The sequence below is a fragment of the Eretmochelys imbricata genome, chromosome 21 (genome assembly GCF_965152235.1).
Source record: "Eretmochelys imbricata isolate rEreImb1 chromosome 21, rEreImb1.hap1, whole genome shotgun sequence".
In the NCBI taxonomy this organism is placed as follows: domain Eukaryota; kingdom Metazoa; phylum Chordata; order Testudines; family Cheloniidae; genus Eretmochelys; species Eretmochelys imbricata.
This window is the reverse complement of record NC_135592.1, coordinates 12,018,362-12,042,973: the sequence shown is the minus strand read 5'-3', so window position 1 is coordinate 12,042,973 and position 24,612 is coordinate 12,018,362. Positions and strand designations below refer to the sequence as shown.

General features: G+C 45.4%; 1 protein-coding gene across 6 annotated transcripts in view; it reads right to left on the bottom strand.

Moving 5' to 3' along the window:
* Positions 1–24,612, bottom strand: part of BRPF3 (bromodomain and PHD finger containing 3) — a 48,776-nt gene that overhangs the window by 3,890 nt on the left and 20,274 nt on the right. For 2 of the 6 annotated variants that reach the window (XM_077839200.1, XM_077839201.1), the window contains 8 exons: positions 24,000–24,128; positions 23,293–23,605; positions 21,265–21,534; positions 19,238–19,741; positions 15,427–15,523; positions 6,867–6,964; positions 2,817–2,914; positions 122–276 (listed from right to left, as the gene is read on the bottom strand). In XM_077839200.1, coding sequence (XP_077695326.1) covers positions 122–276; positions 2,817–2,914; positions 6,867–6,964; positions 15,427–15,523; positions 19,238–19,741; positions 21,265–21,534; positions 23,293–23,605; positions 24,000–24,128 — 1,664 coding nt within the window. Of the gene's footprint in view, positions 1–121; positions 277–2,816; positions 2,915–6,866; positions 6,965–15,426; positions 15,524–17,195; positions 17,640–19,237; positions 19,742–21,264; positions 21,535–23,292; positions 23,606–23,999; positions 24,129–24,612 lie in introns of those variants that run through there. The other 4 variants (XM_077839202.1, XM_077839203.1, XM_077839204.1 and 1 more) reach the window with 4 other exon arrangements.

The window sequence follows — 24,612 nt, the reverse complement described above, 5'->3', positions numbered from 1 at the left end:
AAACCCCTTCAAGGAGATTTTTGCAACTGCTTTGTCTTTAAAAATGCTCCACCTTAAATCTGCCTTAATAATGTTAAATCTTCCTTCTGGGCAGCCCATCCCACGATGTCTGTTCACTCACCAGGTTCTCTTGTTGTCAAAGAATAGGACAAGGAAGAGCTTTTCTCCTGCCTCTGTCTGTTTCTGCTCCCCCAACTTCAAAACATCCAGGGGAGGGACAGGGATGGGGACTCCGTTGTGAAGGAGGCCCTCGCGCGGCATCTTGGGATCAATTATCTGGAGAGACAGTTGAGGCGCACGGATCAGTATTTCGAAAGCCCCACCACAGGAAGACTCCTGCAAATTCAGCCTAAGAGCACAGCCCTGCTCTGCACTGCCTGAGCAAAAAGGCACCGGGGGGAGGGAACCTGCAGGGAACAGGAGGGAGGAAGAGGATGCGAGTGCGTGCAGAAGAGTTCAGACTTTTGATGGCAGACATGGGATTTCCCAATGCAAAAGACATTTGTGCTAATAGACGGGCTCCCGACTTGCTCAGCACCAGAGATTAAACAACTTTATAGCCAAGCTAAATGCAGTCTGAAGCCAGTGAGTTTACATGGGATATCAGTCAGGACTGAAATGGTCAATGGGAGCCATACAAGTACCTAAGATAGTTAGATAGTCATTATGATTATAATTTCATATTTATATTACAGTAGCAATCAGAGGCTCTGGTCAGGATCAAGGTCCTATTATGCTAAGCATGAAGCCCTGAAGAAAAGCAGAGAAAGCATAGCTTATCTATACTCTCTCTCTTGCAGTATGTCCAAGCTAGATAGTTAAAGTAACCTATGGCATATAAGCAAGAGGCACCCTCCTGCTCCATTTGAGTAACGCCCTGCATAGAGCCTTCGTAGAAGCAGCTTTGTCTCTAGGGTGTATGCAGTATTGTGGGAGACCCATAAAGGTCTCCAGCCAAGAGGCTAATGTTGAAAGGGAAAGGACATGAACATACAGCATTGAGTTAGGCACTGTCACAATACTGTATTTTAATATATACTTTTTTGGTAGCCAATAACTCAGTATAAATCCAGTATTTTATTATTTAAAGAGGGCTTTCCCCCTAAGTTCACACAGTAAATGTGACAAGATTATTACATCCAATAGGCATAAGTTGATCTCACTCATGCCAGTGTTACCCAGCTGCAACTCCATGGACTTCAGTGGAGTTACTTCTGAATTTACACTGGTACTAAATGAGAATCCGGTCCAGTATTTCAGAAGTGTTGACAGGCAGTGCCAGACCCGGGGGTACTCTGGACAAAAATGCAGTCATTTAGGCAGATCTAAAAGTAGATGTATCAATTCTCTCTGCATAAAGCAGATATGCCAGTGTGCCAACATTTACTTGAAGTCAGATGGGGTAGATGAAACTGCAGAAACCAGATATGAAACCAGGTCCAGTCTTCTGTGCTTTCCGACCTGGGCGCAGAGATGCATCCTACTGGCTTGGATGACCAGTTGGGCTCTGACACTGGCCAGCTGGACGAATTTGAAAACACTCTTTATCAGCACAGCAGATTGTGCCCTGTTTCAAACATGACATAAGACTCTGTCTATACTGATATAACCATTTAAAAACCAAGCTTCAACACAGTCTAAACTCTGCTTGTGGCCAAACTGGGATGGCACTGAACAATTGTTCTCTACCTTGGGCTCCTACCTGGGCTAGGAACATGGTTTATGAATACCATTCTAGCATAGTTTGGTCCTGTCTACAGTAACTGGCCAAACAGTGATGGAATTCTGTTTGGCCACAAACAAGTATAAACCCTGGTTACGCTCAAGCATGGTGTTAAAACTCTGCTGTTTCACCAGAGTTGATGGCGCCTTTGTACTTTCCATGCCTTTGTCTACAATAGCTTTTATTTCCTACAATTTTCCATCAAAGGGGTCAAAGGGTAACCAGCTACCATCAGCTTTGTGTCTATCCTAGCACTCCCAACAATGCAGATGCACAAGTGGTAGCCATACTGGGAAATTACACAGACAAGGGGAACAAAAAGATCAGCTTCTTGAGAGACGTCTTTGTTCTAGTCAGCAGAAACTGTGAAGAGTAGAATCACACTTACTGCTTATCTGGCTCCTGTTCAAACTTATGTCAGAATTCTCTCTTTATTGGTTATTTAAATAATGCTTGTAAAACACAGTACTAACTACACTTTTTAGCAATAGCGGTGTTCATTGTCTTAGACCATGAACTCTAGCACGTTTCCTTTAAACCCCTGATGCCAGTTTATGGATTTCTTAGCAACAGCCTGTGCACCCATCTCGAAAGGTACTAAGGGACTGTTGTTCAAAAGGCCAGGTGCCTAAGGCTTGGCGCAAAAATGTGCATGCAACAGCATAGCTAATTTGCACATGCAATTATTGTAATTGTACCCATTCATTGGGTAACTGCACATGCAAATGGCCCGTTAGGAATCTACATGTGTGAATGCAGAAATTATGCAAGCAAAGTGTGTAATTGCACCTGCATGTTTCATGTGGCCAACAGCACAGATAGCTCTCGCAACGCGCCAGAACAGTGAGCAAGATAGGAGAAGAAAGTGCTCATTTTTTGGCACCAACAGATTTATGTTTTGCAACATTTTCCCAATGGTCTGAAACAATGAGCAAAATGGCAGTTGACAGCGCGAAGGAAAGAACCAAGCATTACGTGAACAGGAGGAAGTTTCTCTTTTCTAACTGGCTACGCTGCACCCCCAGCACTGGACTCTGCGTTGCTAACCTTGCTGCTACAGCAAGGGAGGACCCTGTGCGACAGGTGTACTTACCAAGGCAGGGTAGGACGGATAGCCTCGACACTTTGCCCACACGAGCTCCAAAGGTTCCAGTTCAGCATGGCTCTCAAACGGCATCAGGAGGTTTCTGCCTAAGGGGTCACAAAGAAACACGACTTAGAAGTGCCTGAGCATTAGTATAGAGAAGTAGGGAACAGAAGAAACATCTCTGTCTACGAACTCAGACACACCAGCCCACACGTTCTCCAAAGCAACCGGCTAATGCAGATGAGACGGCTGTGGTGGCTAAAATACACAAGCAGAATTCCTGGCTTGCTTTTTTAAAGCTCCTTGCTATGTGGTAAGTGCACAGCTGAAATTTCACTGTGTTCAAAATAAACCTACATCCGCCCCACCTTTTACCCCTCAAACAGATCCACGTCACCACTAGTACGTGTGTGGCTACATCCATTTTATAATCAACCCCATTTTCCTGATGGAGGGATGACGCAAAATGAAAAGTCACTTGTTTTTGCCTTCTGCTGCCACCCCATGTCCCTGCTCCAAGGCTCTATGTTATTGTGCAACACCAGAAACAGAGTTGATTCACACCCTCATGCAGAGCAGGGCGTAAAGTAAGCAGGAAGGGTCTCCACCTCCTCTCCATGCCTTGAGTAAGGAGCAGTCCCACACAGTACCCCTTCCTCTTGGGGTGGTGCAATGAGAGCTCCCCCTCCTGAGCTAATCTATTTTAATCACTGTGCTGGACAATCTGGCTTCATGACTCAGGGCTTGGAAGTTGGAGACTGGGATCTGTCCACCTGCGACTATAAGGTCAGTTGTTTGGAGATGATTATTATTTATTAATTATTATTATAATTTGTATTACCGTAGTGCTAGGAGCCTGAGTCGTGGACCAGGACCCCACTGTGCTAGAGGCTGTACAAGCACGGAACAAAAAGATGGTCCCCCGGCCTGGAATTTCCCCAGCCAGACACGAGGTGGGTCTCACTGGTCCCATGCCAACCTTGCTCTCTTCTGATGCAAAATGCACATGGCTGTGCCTCCGGGATGCCACTGCAGCCCTGCTTGGCCCCAGACCAACAATATTTTATAAATGGTTACTTCCCTAATAGTAAAACTGCTCCAGCTCCTCCAAATCCTGAAACACTCGGGCGTGGCTCAGCAGGGTCCCCAGTACAGCTCTCGCAACATCGGGGAAAGGCGAGCAAAGAACAGCTGAGAAGGCGATAAGTGCTTTTCCTCCTGATCTCATTTCCCAATACAACATATTTAACAGCGGTGCTTCAGTTAAAGTTTTATTAAAAGCTCAGTTCGGTGATTTAGAAACACACACATCTAAAAAACATAACGGTTGAGAAAAAGGGAATGCTAAGACCTGTAGCTGACTTCAACTGCAGTTGTGGGGGCTCAACACCTCAGAAAATCAAGCCCTATGTGACTTCTAAGCAGGACTAAGATTTTGTCACTGAATTTTTTCAGAAGAGTCACTGGGTGATAACAGTAGTGCATGTAGCGTGACGACAGCTGGAATAGTTCTGAACAGAAGAGTCACCAAAGCAGGGGATACTTTTGTAAACACCAGTACAAATAACGGGTGACGTTCACTCTTGTGCAAAGAGCAGGCTCAAAGCATTTCACACCACTTCAACCTTCAAAATCGGGTTTAAGTGTCACTTTAGTGCAGGGGTGAATTCCATTCATAACAAGAAGTGCTTTGGGGAAAGATGCGGTTTGACCCCTTTTTAATTTTTTGAAAGGAGAGAAAAGAGGAATATTAAGCTTGTCTTCATGATCAACTGGTTTGCAGCAAGCTGGGACACGAATCTATGCCGCACCAGCCTACCACAGACCAGCCATCTGTGCGCACCCTGCTGACGCACATTAATGTTTAATTAATGCTCTTTGATCTAGTCATCTTTGAAATGGGACTAGATCAAAGCACACTAAATAACTGTTAATGCACATCAGCAGGGTCCACGCAGACAATTAGTCCACAGCAGTCTAGTGCGGGGTAGATTCACATCCCAGCTTGCCGTAAAATAAATGGTTGTATAGATGAGAACATAAGAATAGCCATACCGGGTCAGACCAAAGATCCATCTGGCCCAGTATCCTGTCTTCCAAGAGTGGCCAATGCCAGGTGCCCCAGAGGGAATGAACAGAACAGGTAATCATCAGGTTATGTCCTTAGTTGTGTTTTTATATGCAATGCAGGGTTTAGGGGAGTTCTTGCTTCCTGCTGTTGAAAGGAACCAGCCAAAATGACTTGAGATACTTGAGGTTGGATACTCAATGGTCCAGAGCCGCCAAACAACGGCAGAGGTGCTTCAGAGGGTCAAAAGTCTTAAGAGCTGGGGAGTTTCTCACGGCACTCATACCGGAGGCAAAAGACACAGGAATGATAATCCTGCACTGATGATTTCATTACAGAAATATTAACCCGCATTATAAAACTGCAGAAACTCTGGCACAGAGAGGTGAAGTGACTTGCCCTGGATAGCACAGCAACTCAGTGGCAGAGCTAGGAGGAGAATCCAGGGGTTCTACCTACCAGTTACCAGCTCTACCAACTAGACACAGTCTCCTCCATTTAAGATGTTGTTTTATACGCTACTTCTTTGTGTTGCCACGGTGGTGTGGCTGGGCTTCCAGCCAATCACACAGCCCATGGTTTTACTGTGCACCTCACAGTGAGGTTTATTCAGCTATTTTACCACCTAAGCCACAAAAAACTCTACAATATCAAAAGTTGTGAACATTAAAACAAAACAACCCCCACAAAACACTCAAGGAAGATCTCGTAATCGATGGGTCCCATGGCAAAAGCCCAGCCTTATTAATGCTATGGTAATATATATAGTCAGGCTTGCAAGATCAGAGCCTCTTAATTCATAGGGTCACCACAACTCCCTTCTCGTAGCCTAAATTGCAACCCCAACCACATGCCTGAATCAAGAGACACCTTTCACATAGAAACACTGATCAGATTCAGTTCTAGAGTAAATTGGTGTAGCTCCCCTAAAATCAAATCATCAGAGATTAATTTGACCCTATAAGCCCCAGAACAAAACTATAACGGGTTAAATCCACCCCTAGTGAATCTCTACTGAAATCACTGAAGTTACACTATGGATGAATCTGCACCACTGTTCAGACAGCAGGATTTTTTTCAATGGAGTACAAACACGCAGGCTATTCTGCTGTCACGTATCTGGCTGCTTAATCCCTGCAGGGAATGTCTAGCTCAGGTTGATGGAATAAGATTAGCTACCATTTTTATCATAGCCAAGGCTGCAAAAGTTCCACATGGGGGACACATGACTAATCTGCTAGCTCCTGGCTTTTGAGAAGGAGTTTTAATTAATGTGAATTTCACAGGGTGAGAGAGTCTATGCCCGAGGTGAACAGTCACTATACTGTAGAATGCAGACTATAGACTGCATTGGAAGACAGAATGAATCAGAGAAATGCATACATAGGATGACCTAAATGAGGGTGAGATTGGGAAATATATGATGTATATTTTCTTTTGCTATCCCAAAGTGAGGTTAAAACACACAGAGCTCTCCCAGAGATTCAAACTTCCCCAGAAGTGGGCTCGCTCTGTAAAACTTATCTCAGCAGCAGTTTGCTGAGTGTACAATATCCTTGACAATAATCACTTCCATTGAGCTAGGAGACAGAGTCCAGTGGCTATAAAGAAGGGGATAGATGTATAGTAGAGAGTTAAGATTCTGATCTCAGCTCCAGCAGTGTAAATCTGCACTAACTCCACTGACTGACCTCCGTACCTGAAATCGGAATCTGATCACTGGTGTGCTAGAAAACCAGAGAATTGCCTTGGGTAGTATTAGAAGAGTGTGGCTCCATGACACCGATGTATGGCACCCACTGACAAGGAAAGTAGTGACAGTGAACAGCTATAAAGTCAGTTTCAGAGACGGCACTCCTTTTATTAGTATTATTTATTATTAGTATTATTTATTATATGTACGCCTCAGAGTCCCAATCACAAACCAGGACCCGTAGTGCCAGACTGTGCCTGCCCCAAAGAGCTTCTTCTGTAGACATTATTCTCACCTGAGCTGCTGTAATCAGAGTCTCCATTCACACCATCCAAGAAGGGGACCCGAGAAAGGGCTGGCTTCCCTCGACTACGTTTGGGAGGAGTCAAACCGCTGTTAAAAAGAAACAAAAAGTAGAGTGTTAGGGAAAGCAAGATTTCACTACAAAGCACAGCAGAGTTACAGGATTCTCCAGCTGTTTGGAAAATGCAGGGAAATTATTGGACTGATGCAATCTCGATATGAAAAGAACACTAAAGATCTACTTTCAGCAGGTCTCATTAAATGCTCCAGTAAAATTTGCCAATATATCTGCTTTGATATATTTTTGTGGGTGCAGTTAAGGAGACTTGCTGAACTTGAGGGAGAAACCCATCAAAGAAGTGTACACTAAGAGTCAAATCTACAACACTTAAACTCAACAAGTTTACCTGGTTTGTGTTTAGACATTGGAGGATAAAACAGTAGCCAACCTCTTTGAAACTGATTCTAATGGATAAACAATAGGGCTCCAGTATCAGATTTTCAGGATCTCTTTTTCCTTGTTCTTTATTACCGAGAACACTTATGAAAACAGTATCCCTACAGCTGAAGAATTTAGTAACTCTTGATTTTTGTTCCCTAGCTGAAAATGTTCATTTGTAACATTATAGTAATTTCCTAGTAACCAATTATTTTAAAACAGTAAAGAGAACTGACCCTACATAGAATAATTGTATATGTTTTCCATGAGGTATCAGGCTAATTTTCAACTCCTTGTTTTGTGTGCATCCCACAACTCTAACATCATTTTTGAGATGTGAATTACTTGTAATTATAATAAGCATTTACATAGCACTTTTCATCTTCAGAGTGTATTATAAAACATTAACTAAACTTTACAATTCCGTTGTGAGCCAAGTAACATTTTCCCCATTTTATAGGTGCGGAAATGGGCAAAAAAGGTGAAGTGACACTGAATTCCGGGCCACTGGACCATTCTTACTCCTTTAAGAAACTTCCAGTGGATACAGAAATATCTACCTAATCAGTATTAGAACTAATTATGAGCCCAATTCTCCCACTCTTGCTCACACTAAGTAGTAAGATAACTCCCTTCTCTTCATGTGCCAATATATTTATGCCTGTATCTGTAATTTTCACTCCATGCATCTGAAGGAGTGGGGTTTTTTACCCACGAAAGCTTATGCCCAAATAAATCTGTTAGTTTTTAAGGTGCCACCGGACTCCTCATTGTTTTTGTGGATACAGACTAACATGGCTACTCCTCTGATACTAAGTAGCACCTTACTCTGTGAGTAGTTCCATTGGTTTCGATGTCCCATGAGCTTCATCAGGACGACATATGGAACAAGAGTCTACTCAACCTAACTAGAAGTGGCAAAACTGATTTAGATCATATTATTAGCAGGACGCCCCCTACAAGGGCTGATGAAAAGGTGCACCTCACAGGGAGAGTACTTGGAGGCACTATGCCTCAGAGAGGCACAACATCTAGGGTTGCCAACTTTCTACTTGCACAAAACTAAACACCCTGGCCCTACCCCTCCTCTCCTCTGAGGCCCTGCCCCCTGCTCACTTCATTCCCCCTCCCTCTGTCGCTCACTCTCCTCACCCTCCCTCACTCGCTCATTTTCACCGGGCTGGCTCAGGGGGTTGGGGTGTGGGAGGGGGTGAGGGCTTTGACCGGGGGTGGGGGGGGCGGGCTCTAGGCTGGGGCCAGGGATGAGGGGCTTGGGGTGCAGGAGGGGGGTCCGGGCTGGGGGGGTGGAGCCAAGGGGTTCAGAGTATGGGAAGGGGCTCTGGGTTGAGGCAGGGTGTTGAGGGAGGAGGTATGGGCTCTGGGCTGGGGGTGCAGGTTCTGGGGTAGGACCAGAAATGAGGGGTTCAGGATGCAGAAGGGGGATCCAGGCTGGGGCAGGAGTGCAGGGGGTGTGAAGGCTCCAGCTTCGGATGCAGGCTCTGGGGTGGGGCGGGGGATGAGGGGTTTGGAAGGTGCTCCTGGCTGGGACCGAGGGGTTTGGAGGGCAGGAGAGGGATCAGAGCTGGAGCAGGGGGTTGGGGAGTGTGTGTGTGTGTGTGTCAGGGGTGCAGACTCCAGGCGGCGCTTACCTCAGGCAGCTCCCAGAAGCAGCAGCATGTCCCCCCTCTGGCTCCTACATGGAGAGGTGGCCAGGCGGCTCTGCGCACTGCCCCATCCTCAGGCACCGCCCCCACAGCTTCCATTGGCTGTGGTTCCTGGCCAATGGGAGCCGTAGAGCTGGCACTTGGGGCGGGGGCACTGCGCGGATCCCCTGGCTGCCCCTACGCCGAGGAGTCGGAAGGGGGCCGTGCTGCTGCTTCTGGGAGCCGTGCAGAGCCGTGACAGGCAGGGAGCCTGCCTTAGCCCTGCTGCACTGCCAACTGGACTTTTAACAACCCAGGCAGTGGTGCTGACTGGAGTCACCGGGGTCCCTTTTCGACCAGGCATTCTGGTCAAAAACCAGACACCCAGCAACCCTCAACATCTGAGAAGTATGGGGAATAAGCAGGAAGAACTAGAAGTATGGGGAAATAACAGAAAGAATTAGAAATGCTAGTGAATAAACACAACTATGACATAATTGGCATCACAGAGACTTGGTGGGATAATACAAATGACTGGACTATTCGGATAGAAGGGTACAGCTTGCTCAGGAAGGACAGGCAGGGAAATAAGGCAGGAGATGTTGCCTTATACACTTGGACTGAGGTTGAGATGGCAATAGGAGATAGACTTGTGGAAGGTCTCTGGGTAAGGATAAAAAGTGTATAAAACAAGGGTGATGTCATGGTAGGGGTCTACTACAGGAAGAAGAGGTGGATGAGGCTTTTTGAAACAACTAACAGAATCATCCAAAGCACAGGACCTGGTGGTGATGGGGGACTTCAACTACCCAGACATCTGTTGGGAAAATAACACAGCAGGGCACCAATTAACCAACAAGTTCTTGGAATGTATGAGAGACAATTTTTTGTTTCTGAAGGTGGAGAAAGCTACTAGGGGAGAGGCTGTTCTAGATTTGAATTTGACACATGGGGAGGACATGGCTGAAAATCTGAAAGTGGAAGGCAGCTTGGATGAAAGTGATCATGAAATGATAGAGTTCATAATTCTAAGGAATGGTAGGAGGGAAAACAGTCCTGTAAAGATAATGGATTTCAAGAAGGCAGACTTTAGTAAACTCAGGGAGTTGGTAGATGAGATCCCATGGGAAGCTAGTCTAAGGGGAAAAACAGTTCAAGAGAGTTGGCAGTTTTTCAAAGAGATATTAGCAATGGCACAAGAGCAAACTATCCCACTGCGTAGGAAAGATAGGAAGTCTGGCAAGAGACCACGCTGGCTTATCCTTTAATGATCTGAAACTCAAAAAAGAGTCCTATAAAAAGTGGAACCTAGGTCAAATTACAAAGGATAAATATAAACAAATAACACATGTATGCAGGATCAAAAATAGAAAAGCCAAGGCACAAACCAAGATTTAACTAGCTAGAGATAAAAAGGGTAACAAGAACACATTCTACAAATACACTAGAAGCAAGAGGAAGACCAAAGACAGGGTAGGCCGGTTACTCAGAAAGGGGAGGTGGGGGGGAAGCAATAACAGAAAATGCGGAAATGGCAGAAGTGTTGAATGACTTTTTTGTTTCAGTTTTCTCCAAAAAAGTTTAACAGCGATTGAACGTCTAACACAGTGAAAGTGAGGTAGGATCAGAGGATAAAATAGGGAAAGAACAAGTTAAAAATTACTTAGACAAGTTAGATGTCTTCAAGTCACCAGGGCCTGATGAAATATGTCCTAGAATATTCAAGGAGCTGACTGAGGAGATATCTGAGCCATTAGCAATTATCTTCAAAAAGTCATGGAAGACAGGAGAGATTCCAGAGGAATGGAAAAGGGCAACTATAGCGCCCATCTATAAAAAGGAGAATAAGAACAACCCGGGGAATAGACCAGTCAGCTTAACTTCAGTACCCAGAAAGATAATGGAGCAAATAATTAAGCAATGAATTTGCAAACACCTGGAAGATAATAAGGTGATAAGTAACAGCATGGCTTTGTCGAGAATGAATCGTGTCAAACCAATCTGATAGCTTTCTTTGACAGGGTAACAAGCCTTGTAGATGGGGGGAAGCAGTAGATGTGGTCTATCTTGACTTTAGTAAGGCTTTTGATACTATCTCGCATGACCTTCTCATAAACAAACTAGGGAAATACAACCTAGATGGAGCTACTATAAGGTGGGTGCAAAACTGGTTGGAAAACCGTTCCCAGACAGTAGTTATCAGTGGTTCAGTCAAGCTGGAAGGGCATATGAAGTGGGGTCCCGCAGCGATCAGTTCTGGATCTGGTTCTGTTCAATAACTTCATCAATGATTTAGATAATGGTATAGAGTAGTGGTTCTCAAAGCCGGTCCGCCGCTTGTTCAGGGAAAGCCCCTGGTGGGCAGGACCGGTTTGTTTACCGCTGCGGGAAGGGCGGCCAGCACGTCTCTTGGCCCGCATCACTTCCTGCAGCCCCCATTGGCCTGGAGTGGCGAACCGTGGCCAGTGGGAGCCGCGAGGGGCCGAACCTGCGGAAGCAGCAGGTAAACAAACCGGTCCGGCCCGCCAGGGGCTTTCCCTGAACAAGCGGCGGACCGGCTTTGAGAACCACTGGTATAGAGAATACACTTCTAAAGTTTGCAGACGCGTTGTTGCAAGTGCTTTGGAGGATAGGATTAAAATTCAAAATGATCTGGACAAACTATAGAAATGATCTGAATTAAATAGGATGGAATTCATTAAGGACAAATGCAAAGTAGTCCACTTAGGAAAGAACTATCAGTTGCACACATACAAAATGGGAAATGACTTCCTACGATGGGAGTACTGCAGAAAGGGAGCTGGGGGTCATAGTGGATCACAAGCTAAATGTGAGTCAGCAGTCAACACTTGCAAAAAAAGCAAACGTCATTCTGGGATGCATTAGCAGGAGTTTTGTAAGCAAGACGCAAGAAGTAATTCTTCTTCTGCTTAGGCCTCAACTGGAGTATTGTGTCCAGTTCTGGGCACCACATTTCAGGAAAGATGTGGACAAAGTAGAGAAAGTCTAGAGAATAGAAACAAAAATGATTAAAGGTCTAGAAAACATGACCTATGAGGGAAGATCGAAAAATTGGGTTTGTTTAGTCAGGAGAAAAGAAGACTGAGAGGGGACATGATAACAGTTTTCGAATACATAAAAGGTTTTTACAAGGAGGAGGAAGATAAATTTTTCTTGTTAACGTCCGAGGATAGGACAAGAAGCAATGGGCTTAAATAGCAGCAAGGGCAGTTTAGGCTGGACGTTGGGAAAAACTTCCTAACTGTCAGGGTAGTTAAGCACTGGAATAAATTGTCCAAGGAGGTTGTGGAATCTCTGTCATTGGAGCTTTTTAAGAGCAGGTTAGACAAACACCTGTCAGGGATGGTCTAGATAATACTTAGTCCTGCCATGAGTGCAGGGGACTGGACTAGAAGACCTCTCGAGGTACCTTTCAGTCCTACAATAAAATTCTATGATCTGCTGTGGGAAGTAACTCACTACACCCCCTGTCAAGGTTCCTCCCCAACTCTGAACTCTAGGGTACAGATGTGGGGACCTGCATGAAAACCTCCTAAGCTTACTTTCACCAGCTTAGGTTAAAACTTCCCCAAGGTACAAATTAATTTTATCCCTTGTCCCTGGATCTCCACTGCCACCACCAAACTCTAACTGGGTTTACTGGGAAACGTAGTTTGGACATGTCTTTCCCCCCAAAATCCTCCCAACCCTTGCACCCCACTTCCTGGGAAAGGTTTGGTAAAAATCCTCACCAATTTGCATGGGTGACCACAGACCCAAACCCTTGGATCTGAGAACAATGAAAAAGCATTCAGTTTTCTTACAAGACTTTTAATAGAAGTAAAGAAATCCCCTCTGTAAAATCAGGATGGTAGATACCTTACAGGGTAATTAGATTCAAAACATAGAGAATCCCTCTAGGCAAAACCTTAAGTTACAAAAAAGACACACAGACAGGAACAGTCATTCTATTCAGCACAGTTCTTTTCTCAGCCATTTAAAGAAATCATAATCTAACACATACCTAGCTAGATTACTTACTAAAGTTCTAAGACTCCATTCCTGGTCTATCCCCAGCAAAAGCAGCATACAGACAGACACAGACCCTTTGTTTCTCTCCCTCCTCCCAGCTTTTGAAAGTATCTTGTCTCCTCATTGGTCATTTTGGTCAGGTGCCAGCAAGGTTACCTTTAGCTTCTTAACCCTTTACAGGTGAGAGGATTTTTTCTCTGGCCGGGAGGGATTTTAAAGGGGTTTACCCTTCCCTTTATATTTATGACACCCCCTTAATACCATCCTCATGAATGGACCCATTACTTTGCTAAGCCTCTACCCTCCTTGTCCTTTTGCTCCTGCAGGGATGGAAGTCAGAAGCAATCCGCAAGCTCCCTGAAATTGTGGCCAGCCCTTACCTGCCACACATGGTGTGTGTGCAGGAAAGTGTCTTTGTGTTCCTTCCAATGCAGTCATGTGAGGATAGGGCACAATCCAGCCTATAAGCAGTGGTGACGGGGCAGGGAGAGGGATGGCTAACATTCTGCTCACAGGCTATAAACTGTTTTTACAGCTTGCTCCCTCAGACCTTCCGAAATATTTGTCAAAGAAATTCAAAAGATCAATGAGTACTGTGGACTATCTTTCTGCAAAATTGGGCTTTAAAAACAATCCTATTTGTGAGTTACAAGAGCATCTAAGAAATTTGTGTGAATTTGCTTTTCAGAATCTTTTTTATTAAAAAAGAAATGTGTAAATCCAGACCGAGTTTGCTCTTGGGTTCAAATGGGTTATGTTAATTTCAGACCAGAATTAATTTCTGTTGACAAGCTGTACGCCTCTAAACACAGGTTCATAGTTGAAACACAAATCAAATCTTAGCTACAACAGCAAAATTATAGGTATTTGTTGACAGGTAACATTTTGGAACACGATGTAGCTCCTAGCGCAAAGTTTGCATCCTAAAAATGTTCCTGTGACTCTGTGCCTCAGTGGAATATTTTATTAAGGGAAAACCATCATGATCAGTTTTAAATTGTAGCCCCAGTTCTGAAAAGGCATGTTTGTGGGGAGAGTCTTATGCCCTTAGAGACCAAATAAAATTGCAGGATCGGAGCCTTGCATGGCTAAATGAGTATTTTCTTAGGAAGGAAGGATGGCCTAGTGCAGTGTTTCTCAGCTGGTGGGTTATGATCCCAAAGGTGTCACATAAGACAATCGGGGGCTGTGAGATGTTGAGGATATAGAAAATTTTATTAAATCTAAAACAAAGGAAATCTCGCTTCGCCACTCACACATCTCCTCCTTCAAGGTCAAGCATGATCTGGATAATCACCATTATCACTGCTACCTGAAAACGTTACACTTCAAATGAGGAAGTCACCAACCTGAAAAAGTGATTAGGGCTCTGGGCTGGGACTCACAAGATCTGGGTTCAGTTCTTTGCTCTGACACAGACCAGTTGTGTGACCTGGGGCAAGACACTTATCTAGCCTCTCTCAGTTCCCCATCTGTAAAATGGGAACACTACCTTCCTACCTCACAAGGGTGTTGTGAGGGAAAAATCTATCAATGACTGTGAGGTGCTCAAATTGTGAGCAGGGCGGTGTGACAGACAGAATCTGTGGTCAGACTCCCAAAACAGAACAGTAATATCAATCATATCATATATACTTGTGTCTATGTCAACTTTTTCAGCCAAAAAGGGAGGTTGGGTGGTCAGTTTACAGACGAGTCAGTCCTGCCTGAGGTGCCCAGAATGGAAAAGAGAACATCTTCTAAGCACTTCTGAAGAAAGAGAGCAGCAGTGCTGGTAAGAGATAGGAGCGCATCTTCACCTCATGAGGGTTGGGCTGACCAGGTGGGACCTATGTTTCCCCAACTTTGGCTCTCTGGTAATGGATATACCTGTGTAAAAGCGGCTAGAGCATGTACATGCATATCAGGTGACATGAGTCTACTATACATCAGTACATCTAAAACATCAAACGCTGTCTTGGGATCTATGAACTGGCTTGAGAAGTATATCTGGAGTGTAAAGGGTGGAGACGCAGGAGGCTTTTGGCTCTCAGCCCCAACATTAATACAGAAGTTAAGAAACAATTTGAACAGGATTTCACATGGTGAAGTTGCCTTAGAGAGAAGGGCAAGGAAACTCAGTAAGAACATATAGGACTGACTTACACTAACGTTTAGTTCGCTAAAAGCTGGGGTGCCAATCTACCATGCACTAAGTGTCTGTGTGGACCCTACTGCTTCACACTGACAGTGCAGTCAGTCCCTAGAGCACTTTGATCCATTTCAATTTCTAAGCGGGATAGATCAAACCACCCTACGGAACTTTTAGCGCGCAGCAGTGGGGTCCATGCAGACATTTGGTGCACGGCAAGCTAGTACGGGGTAGATTTACACCCCAGCTTCATGTTCGTGTGTAGACAGTACGTATTCTGAGGAAGGGCTCAGCGAAGGGGACTTACCTACAGGCTTCAAATGCCAGCCCACTGCCAAGGCCAGAGCTGCACTCCGAGTCAGACCCGCTTTCCGTATGTTTCCCAAAGCCGTTGGTCACTCCTGCTGAGAAGACACAAAAGAATCAGCCTAAAGGCCTGGTTTGCCTCTCCAGGACCCAAGGATGCTTGAAGGGGGAGCCCCAGAGACACCACAACCTGCTCAGGAGCTGTCACCCTAATGCTCTAGACCCTGCTCTAGACCCTGCAAATCATACCGATAGCCAGATATTCCCACCACTCTTTTTTTTAAAAATATCTTATTTAACAGCAAAGTGAATGCTAAACTCAGTTCCCCAGACCCAGCAACAGCCAACAGGTATCTAGTAAAACGGCATTTTTCCTTAACTATTTGGAACAATGGTTTAGCTTCAAACAAGGGGTTGTGGTCACCGTACTCACTGGTACATTTCTCCGATCAGTTTCTAACTGTTGATGAGAGAGCACTTCTTGCCCACCTTCCCTCTCCCCAGCACCTGCTCGTCTGTAACTCACTGGGATTACTGGAGGCAAGGCCTCTTGTCTGGACAACCAAACACCTGTTCTGGATAAATGAAGTGCTTTATTTACTGACCACTAGACAGGCTGAAGAATGACACACGCAAATCCTGGGAGCACTGATTGACTGCTGAGTCTGACCCAAGGCTAAAAGTGAAAACAGGGCCTCTCGCCTCTGTTCCCTTGTAAAGCAGCAGTACCCCCACATTTCATACAAAGGAGTCCCCTACGGAAGACCAGCGTGGGGTACAACTAGCAAAGCAGAATCAGAGGAGAGCTGAGGCAAACAAATCATATGCTTCTTCTGGGGCTGTCTGAAAAGAAAATGAGCAAGAGTCCAGTTTTAGCATCAGGCTGTCACATGTGCCAATTAGTCAATGCACCCAGGATTTTCAACCTCAGATCAACAGCTTGCCCATCAGTCTTATGGTGCTTTACAAAGGTGATTGAGCAATATTACCCCACTTTAAGGATGGGGAAACGGAGGCAGAGAGAGGCAAAGTAGTTTGCTCACTTTCACACAGGAAGTCAGTGGCAGAGCTGGGAACTGAACCCCAGAATCCTGACTCCCAGTCTGGTGTCATATCTGCTGGAACACTGATGGTAACTCATTCTGGCTACAACTAACAACCACAAGGATAATTGTGGGTTTTTTTTGCTAGAAAACCAAATCTGAGATCTAGAAAATGTCACCTTCGATAAAACCTGCTACCTTGGATTTCTGGATTTCCAGTGCATAGTTCACTTGAATAAGCTAGAGAGTAAGGAAGCAAATTCTCCACAGGTAGACGAAATCTCCCTCTACCATCTTTCTCTCAGGCCATTTCAAATGTCACTTTAACAATGAAATGGAATATTTAAACTTATTCCTCTGAACTCTAATATCCGAAGTTGGAAACACTCCCTAAGCTGCCCGGTTTTTCATTCTATACAATTACAGAATTTATCAACTCTACAAAACACAACCCGCATTGCAGGGACGTGGTGTTCTCTGATAAATAAACACAAATGTAGGATCATCTTTCAGCTTACAGATGAAACCATAGGTTTCAGAGTGGTAGCTGTGTTAGTCTGTATCAGCAAAAAGAACGAGGAGTCCTTGTGGCACCTTAGAGACTAACAAATTTATTTGAGCATAAGCTTTCGTGGGCTAAAACCCACTTCATCGGATGCACGCAGCGGAAAATACAGTAGGAAGATATATATACACATAGAGAACATGAAAAAATGGGTGTTGCCATACCAACTATAACGAGAGTAATCAGGTAAGGTGAGCTATTATCAGCAGGAGAAAAAAAACCTTTTGTAGTGATAATCAGGATGGCCCATTTCCAACAGTTGACAAGAAGGTGTGAGTAACAGTAGGGGGAAAAATAAGCATGGGGAAATAGTTTTACTTTGTGTAATGACCGATCCCTTCCCAGTCTTTATTCAAGCCTAATTTAATGGTGACACAAGGAGACACAAACTCCAAAGAACAGACAGGGACACACCTACAGTGAATGGCCAGTGAGGGCTTACAGTTCCCCTCCGAGGCTGAGCACCATCATAAGAGATGCATTCCATGGATACCAGAAGCAAAATTCAGTACTGGTGTTAGCAGGTGCAACTCCATAGACTTCACCTGGACTGCATCTGGCTCTAGGTACCAGGTCACACAAGTTTCCAACCAGGCTGTCAGAATTCTAACAGGAACAAACGGGACACTTCAGAGATGATTACCCGTATGCCTGTGTCAATGTCACTACAATCTCTGAGCCACAAGAAACACATTTCTGGGAGACATCTGGTTCTAGTAACACAGGTCATGCTGACCTATACGCTTCAGCAGCAATGCAAACCCTGTACGCTACTCACACTCCCAACATTAAGATAAATCAGCCAGTTTTGAAGTTGGGGAAGGGACTGGATCTAAAAAGCAACATTTCAGCTCCAAGGAAAAAGAAGTAAATGCCCGTTCAGCAGTGAACGTCCTGATATCCTACCTCACTTTCTCTTCTTTCTTAATTTCATCCTCTTACTCTTAGCTAAACCTTAACCCACCTTGGACAGTTTTAAATCATTCTTCTCTGTCCTTTAAGTATCTGTAGATGGTTCTCATGTGTGCCCCAACAAGGAGTCACTGCTTAGACAAACTGTACTCAACTCATTTCTTTTAATCTTTCCTGATAAGTCAATTCCACCATTCTGATTACTTTTCTCTAAACTCGCTCCAATTTGTTAACGTCTTTCTGGCTGTGAGATGTCCTTGAATGATTGCAATATTCCAGGTGTGAGCTCACTAAAGTCTTACAAACAGAGGTTACTCTTATCTCTCTGCCCTGTGATGCTTCTGAATATGCAGCCCAAAATCACATTGACTTTATTTGCCGTCTGACCTCTTTCCAGGTTTCCTCCTGTCAGTCATTATTTCTGCTTTGAATTGTTTTCACTCAGGTGTTCCTGCACACTTGGCAGCATCCTAAATTTGATCTAATTTAGTATTTCCTACCCACATTTTGAACCCCTAAAAGGGCCCTTCGTATTTTTCTCTTCTTGCCAGTTTTTGTCAGTTGGGACCATCTGTAAATTTAATTAAAATGAAGAGTAACGTAATAATGTCTCATCCAATGCCAGACACCATGCCGTGGAGAGCAGAGGCCCCTAAACCTATAGGGCCCCCTGGCCCATCATGTTCCCCCAGTAGGCACCTTGCAGAGATGCCAGGGCCTAAACAAGTCATCGCTGTGGTAGGGAACTCTCTAGCCTAGGGGGTCCGTCCATGTTCGGCTTTTAAGGCAGAGGGCAGTGCAGGAAAACATGCAATCCTAAGCCACTACTGGGGACTTCACTCTCCAGGAGTGTCAACCCGACACTTCTAAGAAGCACTGCGTTCAAAAGTAAACAAATCACCTGCTGCGATATTAGTGCCAGGCTCATTGGGAAGTGCAAGAAGAGATGCAGCCTTTGCTGAGTAAAGGGGACGCTTGCACACTTGCAAGCCACTCTGTCATGTTATTACCCCACCACCACTTCTCGGCTGCCTGCCGGAGTGCAATTCCTCTGGGTAGAGTCCTACCTAATCAGAGTTTTCCCCTATTTATTTAGCACTGGAGTCCTACGATGCCCACCAACCAGTTCAACAACCCCTTTGCAAGTGACAAAAGGAAGCAGTTGACCCGATGGAAGTTTGGAGACCATCTTTACAAAGGCAGCTGTGCCAGCTGGCCAAGAGAGTGGTGACCAGGCAGCCCTGCCCAGTCTAGCTCCAGACACCAGAGGAAGAAAAGCCCAGAGGAGTCACCTGTCTCTCCTGACTGCCTGGGGGATTTCTCGCCATCACTCGCGCTGCAGCTCCCACTCCGCAGCCGTTTCCGGGCTTGTCGTTCGCCCTCCGCGCTGGAGGGGGAAAGCTGTCCGCTCTGGCTGTGATCCTCTCCGTTCTCCAGGGGGCAGTCCAGGCCCCTCTGCAGCTTCACCCCATTCTTAGCTTTTTTAAAAAGGACAGACGTACGCCTGCCCACACCACTGAACGGGGGGCTGGCAGGAGCGTCCATGGCCTGAAGGGCCAGTCCGTTCAGCCCATTGTCACTGAGCAAGCGCTGGAAAGCATGGCTCTCCCTCTGTAGTGCCTTCTTATCGAAGAGCTCGCCCTCCGATTTCATCCGCTTCTGCAGTCTGTTCAAGGACTTGCTTTCACTGATGGGTTTGAGCGTTGGAGGGTCCTGCAGAGAGTCCAGCTCAGACAGGGATGGTGCGGGTCCCGTGGGCTCCAGGGTGGGGGGATGTGGGGGCTTGGTGTCATCTGCTAAAGAAAGAAAGAAAGAACCTGCTTGAACATTTTAGAAAGTGTTATTCCCAAAAATACTGATAGCAACTCTACCCCTTTCCTATGGCGGCAGGAAAGCCGTGGGCTCAAGTGATAACAGACGCCTGTCATTCTCCCTTACGGAAGGCACCCCGATAAAGATACAGGTCAGAAGTAGAGTGTCCCCAGATGGAGAGCAAGTCCATCTTCTTCCACACTAGATCCAGCTGCCATGTCAGTTGCATGCCTCATATCTCTACGGCCACTGTCTGGGTATTTTATTTCCAACGTATGAAAGAATAACCTCAGACAGTAAGACACAGCAAAGCAGGGGAGTGACAGATGTGAGACATTGGAAGTGTAGAAACTTCTAAAGACTATTATTTAGAGATATGCCAGACACTGTAGGCACAGGGATTATTCATAAACTTGTGCCTCTATAAATGTTATATGTATTTTTGTGAGCGAGGGATTGTATTTAAGCTCCATGGGGGGGAGGGTTATCAAGCTTCCTCCAGGGACTAGGAACAGAGGGAGGTAATTACTGCAAATCCAGGAACAAATAACTCCAGAGAAGTACCACCCCAGGGAGGAATTGCATAGACTGGTTCAGGCCAGGTTCGAGAGGGCAGCAGACCAAAAAAAGGGCTTTTGGTATAAAGGAGGAGACTGAACTGAGCCAGAGTGCCTCATTTTGAACCTCGAACTGACATGAAACTGTAATCAAGAGGGTAAAACTCCACTGGAAAGGTATGAAGGACTTTGGGAACCTACCAGGGCTCCATCTGGAAGACGGGCTACACCTGGTAAGCATAACATGAGTGTAGACTGTATTGTTTTATGATCTGTTTTCTCTCAATTGCTTTTGTCTTAAAATAAAGGTACTATGCTTTGTGAAAGCGAGCTAGTCAATGGTAACACTGTCAGAGTCCCTGGGAGAGCACAAACCACAGGTGTTGAACTACGGTCAGACCTGCTGGGATAGCCATAGAGAGTAACAGGGGGACTGCAAGCCTAAATCCCCAGCCCGGAGAGAGACGGACCGGGGTCCCCCCCCATACAGCAATGATGGCTGGAGATCTGAGACCTAAAGGAACATCCCTTGAGCAGACCATGGGAGGGGGCAGAGGTGCAGTGAAACCCAACCTGTGACATACTCCTCCAACCTCTCCTTTCATACTCTTCCAACCTTTCCTGAAAGGCTCATAACCCCATTCCCAATTCCAATCCCTCAAAAGATACAATCCCGGCAGCAGAAATCCATGGCCTATGCCAATTGATAAAGTGCCATGAAATATCAGGAAGGTTTCTGATGCCCTACATCCCTTGGACAGCCTGCTCCAGTTTTCAAAATTCATTACATGTGGCCCATACCTCTTTCTAATACAATAAACGCACTTTCCCAGCACACAGATGAATGATACAATCATCTAGTCAGTCCTCTGCAATCCCCAACAGGTCTCCCTTCCTGCCCAGGCTGCAGTACTCTCCATTTCCCTTGGAGACCGGCTGAAACCTCTCACCTTTCTCCCCGTCATCGTCCTGGTCTCCCCTTAGCGTTTTGTCCAGACCCTCCTCCCGCGAGACAGGCTCTCCATTTGGCATGGTCTTGTTCTGTTGCTGGGCCAGCTTTTGCCGGATGGAGTTGATCTCACGTCTCAAGAGCCGGATGCGTCGGGTCCGGGCGCCGCTGGATCGCATGGTGCTCACCATGTCCAGCTTCTCCAACAACTCCTTCAATTGCGCCTCCAGGGAAAGGTGAGCCCGATTCTCGGGGAGGAGAATATTGTCCACTGCACCAAGAAGAGAAGCAATATTAAGAAGTGATTGCTGACATCTCGTGTACTCGAAGAGTGAAAGAAAGGCGCTCTGTTCCTTGGAGGAGGAAATTCCACTGTACCCAAACCAGCCATTGCAAGTCCACACCCATGCATCTAGCTATAAGGATAATTAAACACTGGAACAGGCTTCCAAGGCAGGTTGTGGAATACCTGTCATTAGAGGTTTTTAAGCACTGGTTAGACAAACACCTGTCAGGGCTGGTCTAGGCCCTACATTTCTATGATTCTATGATTCTTCTTATCAATGCTATTTGCAAACGCTATGCCACTGGTAGAGGACTGAAGAATTCTCAGGGTCAGATTCCAAGAGGGATGCATCCTTTAGGAAGCAGATTACAGACAGAGAGAGAGCTCCATGGGAGGGATGGGAAGCAGTAATCTGAACTAAGTTCAGCAAAGCTATTTCGTACTGCATGGGGTTGGGAACAAATGCTACAGAGATGCAGATTCGTCCCATGGTGGTTTCTACAACTGAAGCAATCAGAAGTTCAGGGCATGCCAGGAATAAAGGTCTCTGTGACAAGACTTTTTCTATGGTGTTTTCTGTATTCTGGGTCACAATATCACCATACCTATGCTGTCCCCTTGACAAAGAATTCCTCCCATCCCCCTACCTCAACTCCTTCAGAACATGCCAATTCTTTGGCTACCCAGATTGACTTTGTTGAGAGAAGGCATGTGGTCATTATGTCCAGTGCAAGGAGAAGGGTGAAATGAGGTTAGACTGGGCTGTCTGCAGTTGGGACTGAAAATAATCATAGAAATTAGAAATGGAAGACACCCTCACATTCCAGCTGCTGGCCAGTGCAGGATTATCCCTACAGTAAACTGCACTACAACTGACGTCTCTGTGAGATGCACTGGAATACCTTTCCCATACATTTTAAATTCCAGTAAACCAGCCTCCCAACCTCGGTAGAGAGAGGGGAATGGTGGGCCAATTATATAAAGTACAAGACAGCCTAAACCTGTGTGAATTCATCTTTTCAAGGCTCTTTAAAAATACCCAATTTACAGTATAGCCATGGCACAGGGATTCCACAGCAAATAGTGAGCCTGTGGTCTTGTGGTCTGGGACTAAAGGGAGCTGGGTTCAGTACCCGGCTCTACCACAAACTTCCTGTGCGACCTTGGGCAAATCACTTAATCTTTCCATGCCTCAGCTTCCCATCTGTAAAATGGGGATTAAAAACATTTCGCTGACTCACAGGGAGTGTTGTGAGGATAAATTTGTGATTGTTAGATGCATACAGCCGGATTTGCAAAAGAGATCAAGGCCACGTTTCCAAGTGCCCAGCCCCCCCGCAAATCAGGGCCAGCTTTTCCAAAGTGCTCAACAACCAGCAGCTCCCGTTGCAGCATTGCAGACTTTCAAAAGAGCTCAGCCCACTATGGGGCTCTTTTGAGAAGCTGGACACATATTTAAGTCCCTAGAGAGGAGCTAAGATTGTTCGAAAACCTGTCTCTGGAAGTGGGTGTTAAGCTCATCTGAAATCTGGCCCTTAGAGCCTACAATAATGGGAGCCATATAAGTGCCTATAGAGGTAGACGGATGTGCCCAAATCTTACACCTCAAATGGTGGATACAGTTATAGCCCCAGCAAAGTAACATGGTCAGAATGATGGCTAGTCCTACACACAGAATCTAGGAGTCTGGCTTTTACTGGACTGTTGGCCAATCCTAAAACTAAACAGCTCAGGGAAACTCACCATCCTCCCAAGAAAAGCGATAAAAGTCTTCCGTTTTGGGTGACTCGGGCAGGTGAATCCCCACATCAGTGTCAAAGCCAATGTTTTCAGCCTGCCGTCGCGCATGGCGTAATATCGCTCCTCCAAGGTCTCTCAGCCGGACAGCTGCTCGGTGGAAAATCGTGTCTTTAGCATTATACCTCATGCAGTTGGTAACTATAAGGTTAAAGTCTTCCTCAAACTCATCCAAGGTTCGGTACAGGTGGGACTCCAGCTTCCGCCTCATGGTGGAAAAATCCATTGGATTGGAAATGAATTCCAGGTAATCTGGAACCTAAACATATAAAACCTGTACAATTACAAAAACCATTTACTAGCCAACCAGAGCGCATCCATCATAAGCACTCTTAATGTCCTTTCCACCTGCAGAAGGGATAGTGTCACCAATGCATATATACTCCACCCAGTTGAGCCAGACATGCCCCGGCTCTGCAGAATGAAATTACTTGACTGAGATGCTGAAGTAAGCTTCCTGAAAACAATGCCTAGGATACCCCATGTGAGCCTCCTTTAGAAATTCCTTAGCTCATGCAAACTGAGGACAAAGACGGTCTGAGCTCTCTCAAAACAATGCCCTGCCCCTGCCATTCATGGTCATTCATATGACACCATGTGAGCTTCCTCCCATCTTCAAAGCAGTGCCCTCAGCTTATAGGAAAGATACTTGCCTCATTCAGGTTAACAGGCTCTGCAAAAATCTGGGCCGGATCCTTCTCCTGCAGCAGGTCCAAAGTTGTGCGAAGCAGCACATTGAAAGGAGTCAGCTGTAACTCCATAGCAGCTTGTTGAACTTTGACCTGGGAATGGTGGAAAGGAATCACATGCAGTTATCAAAAATGTATTTCCCTTACTTCCGTTAAATTAAATTAAATCAGTTCCATTCACTGACGGCAAACTCAGACCTTTTTAAACTCGTTTCTGAAGCATGTTTGATCAAGTGCTTGTTTCTTCCGTTTGTAATGTAGAAATTAACAAAAATACCGTGCAGTATACTGAGTCATATAGTGAAAGAAGTTGCCTTCTTACTGTCTTAACAAAAATAATTACAGGCCAAGTTTAATATCTGATACATCCTCTACCAGGGAACTAAACCTTGTAAACTGGGGCACTCCTAGTTAGTCTATCTCATAACACTAGAACAAGGTGAAACTCAACGAAATTAAAAGGTAACACATGTAAAAGTGATAACAGGGAACACCTTTTAATGCCCCACAAAGTAACCATGGAATTCCCAGCCTCAAAATATAAGATCAATTAACAGGATTAGTTTTTTTAAAAAGG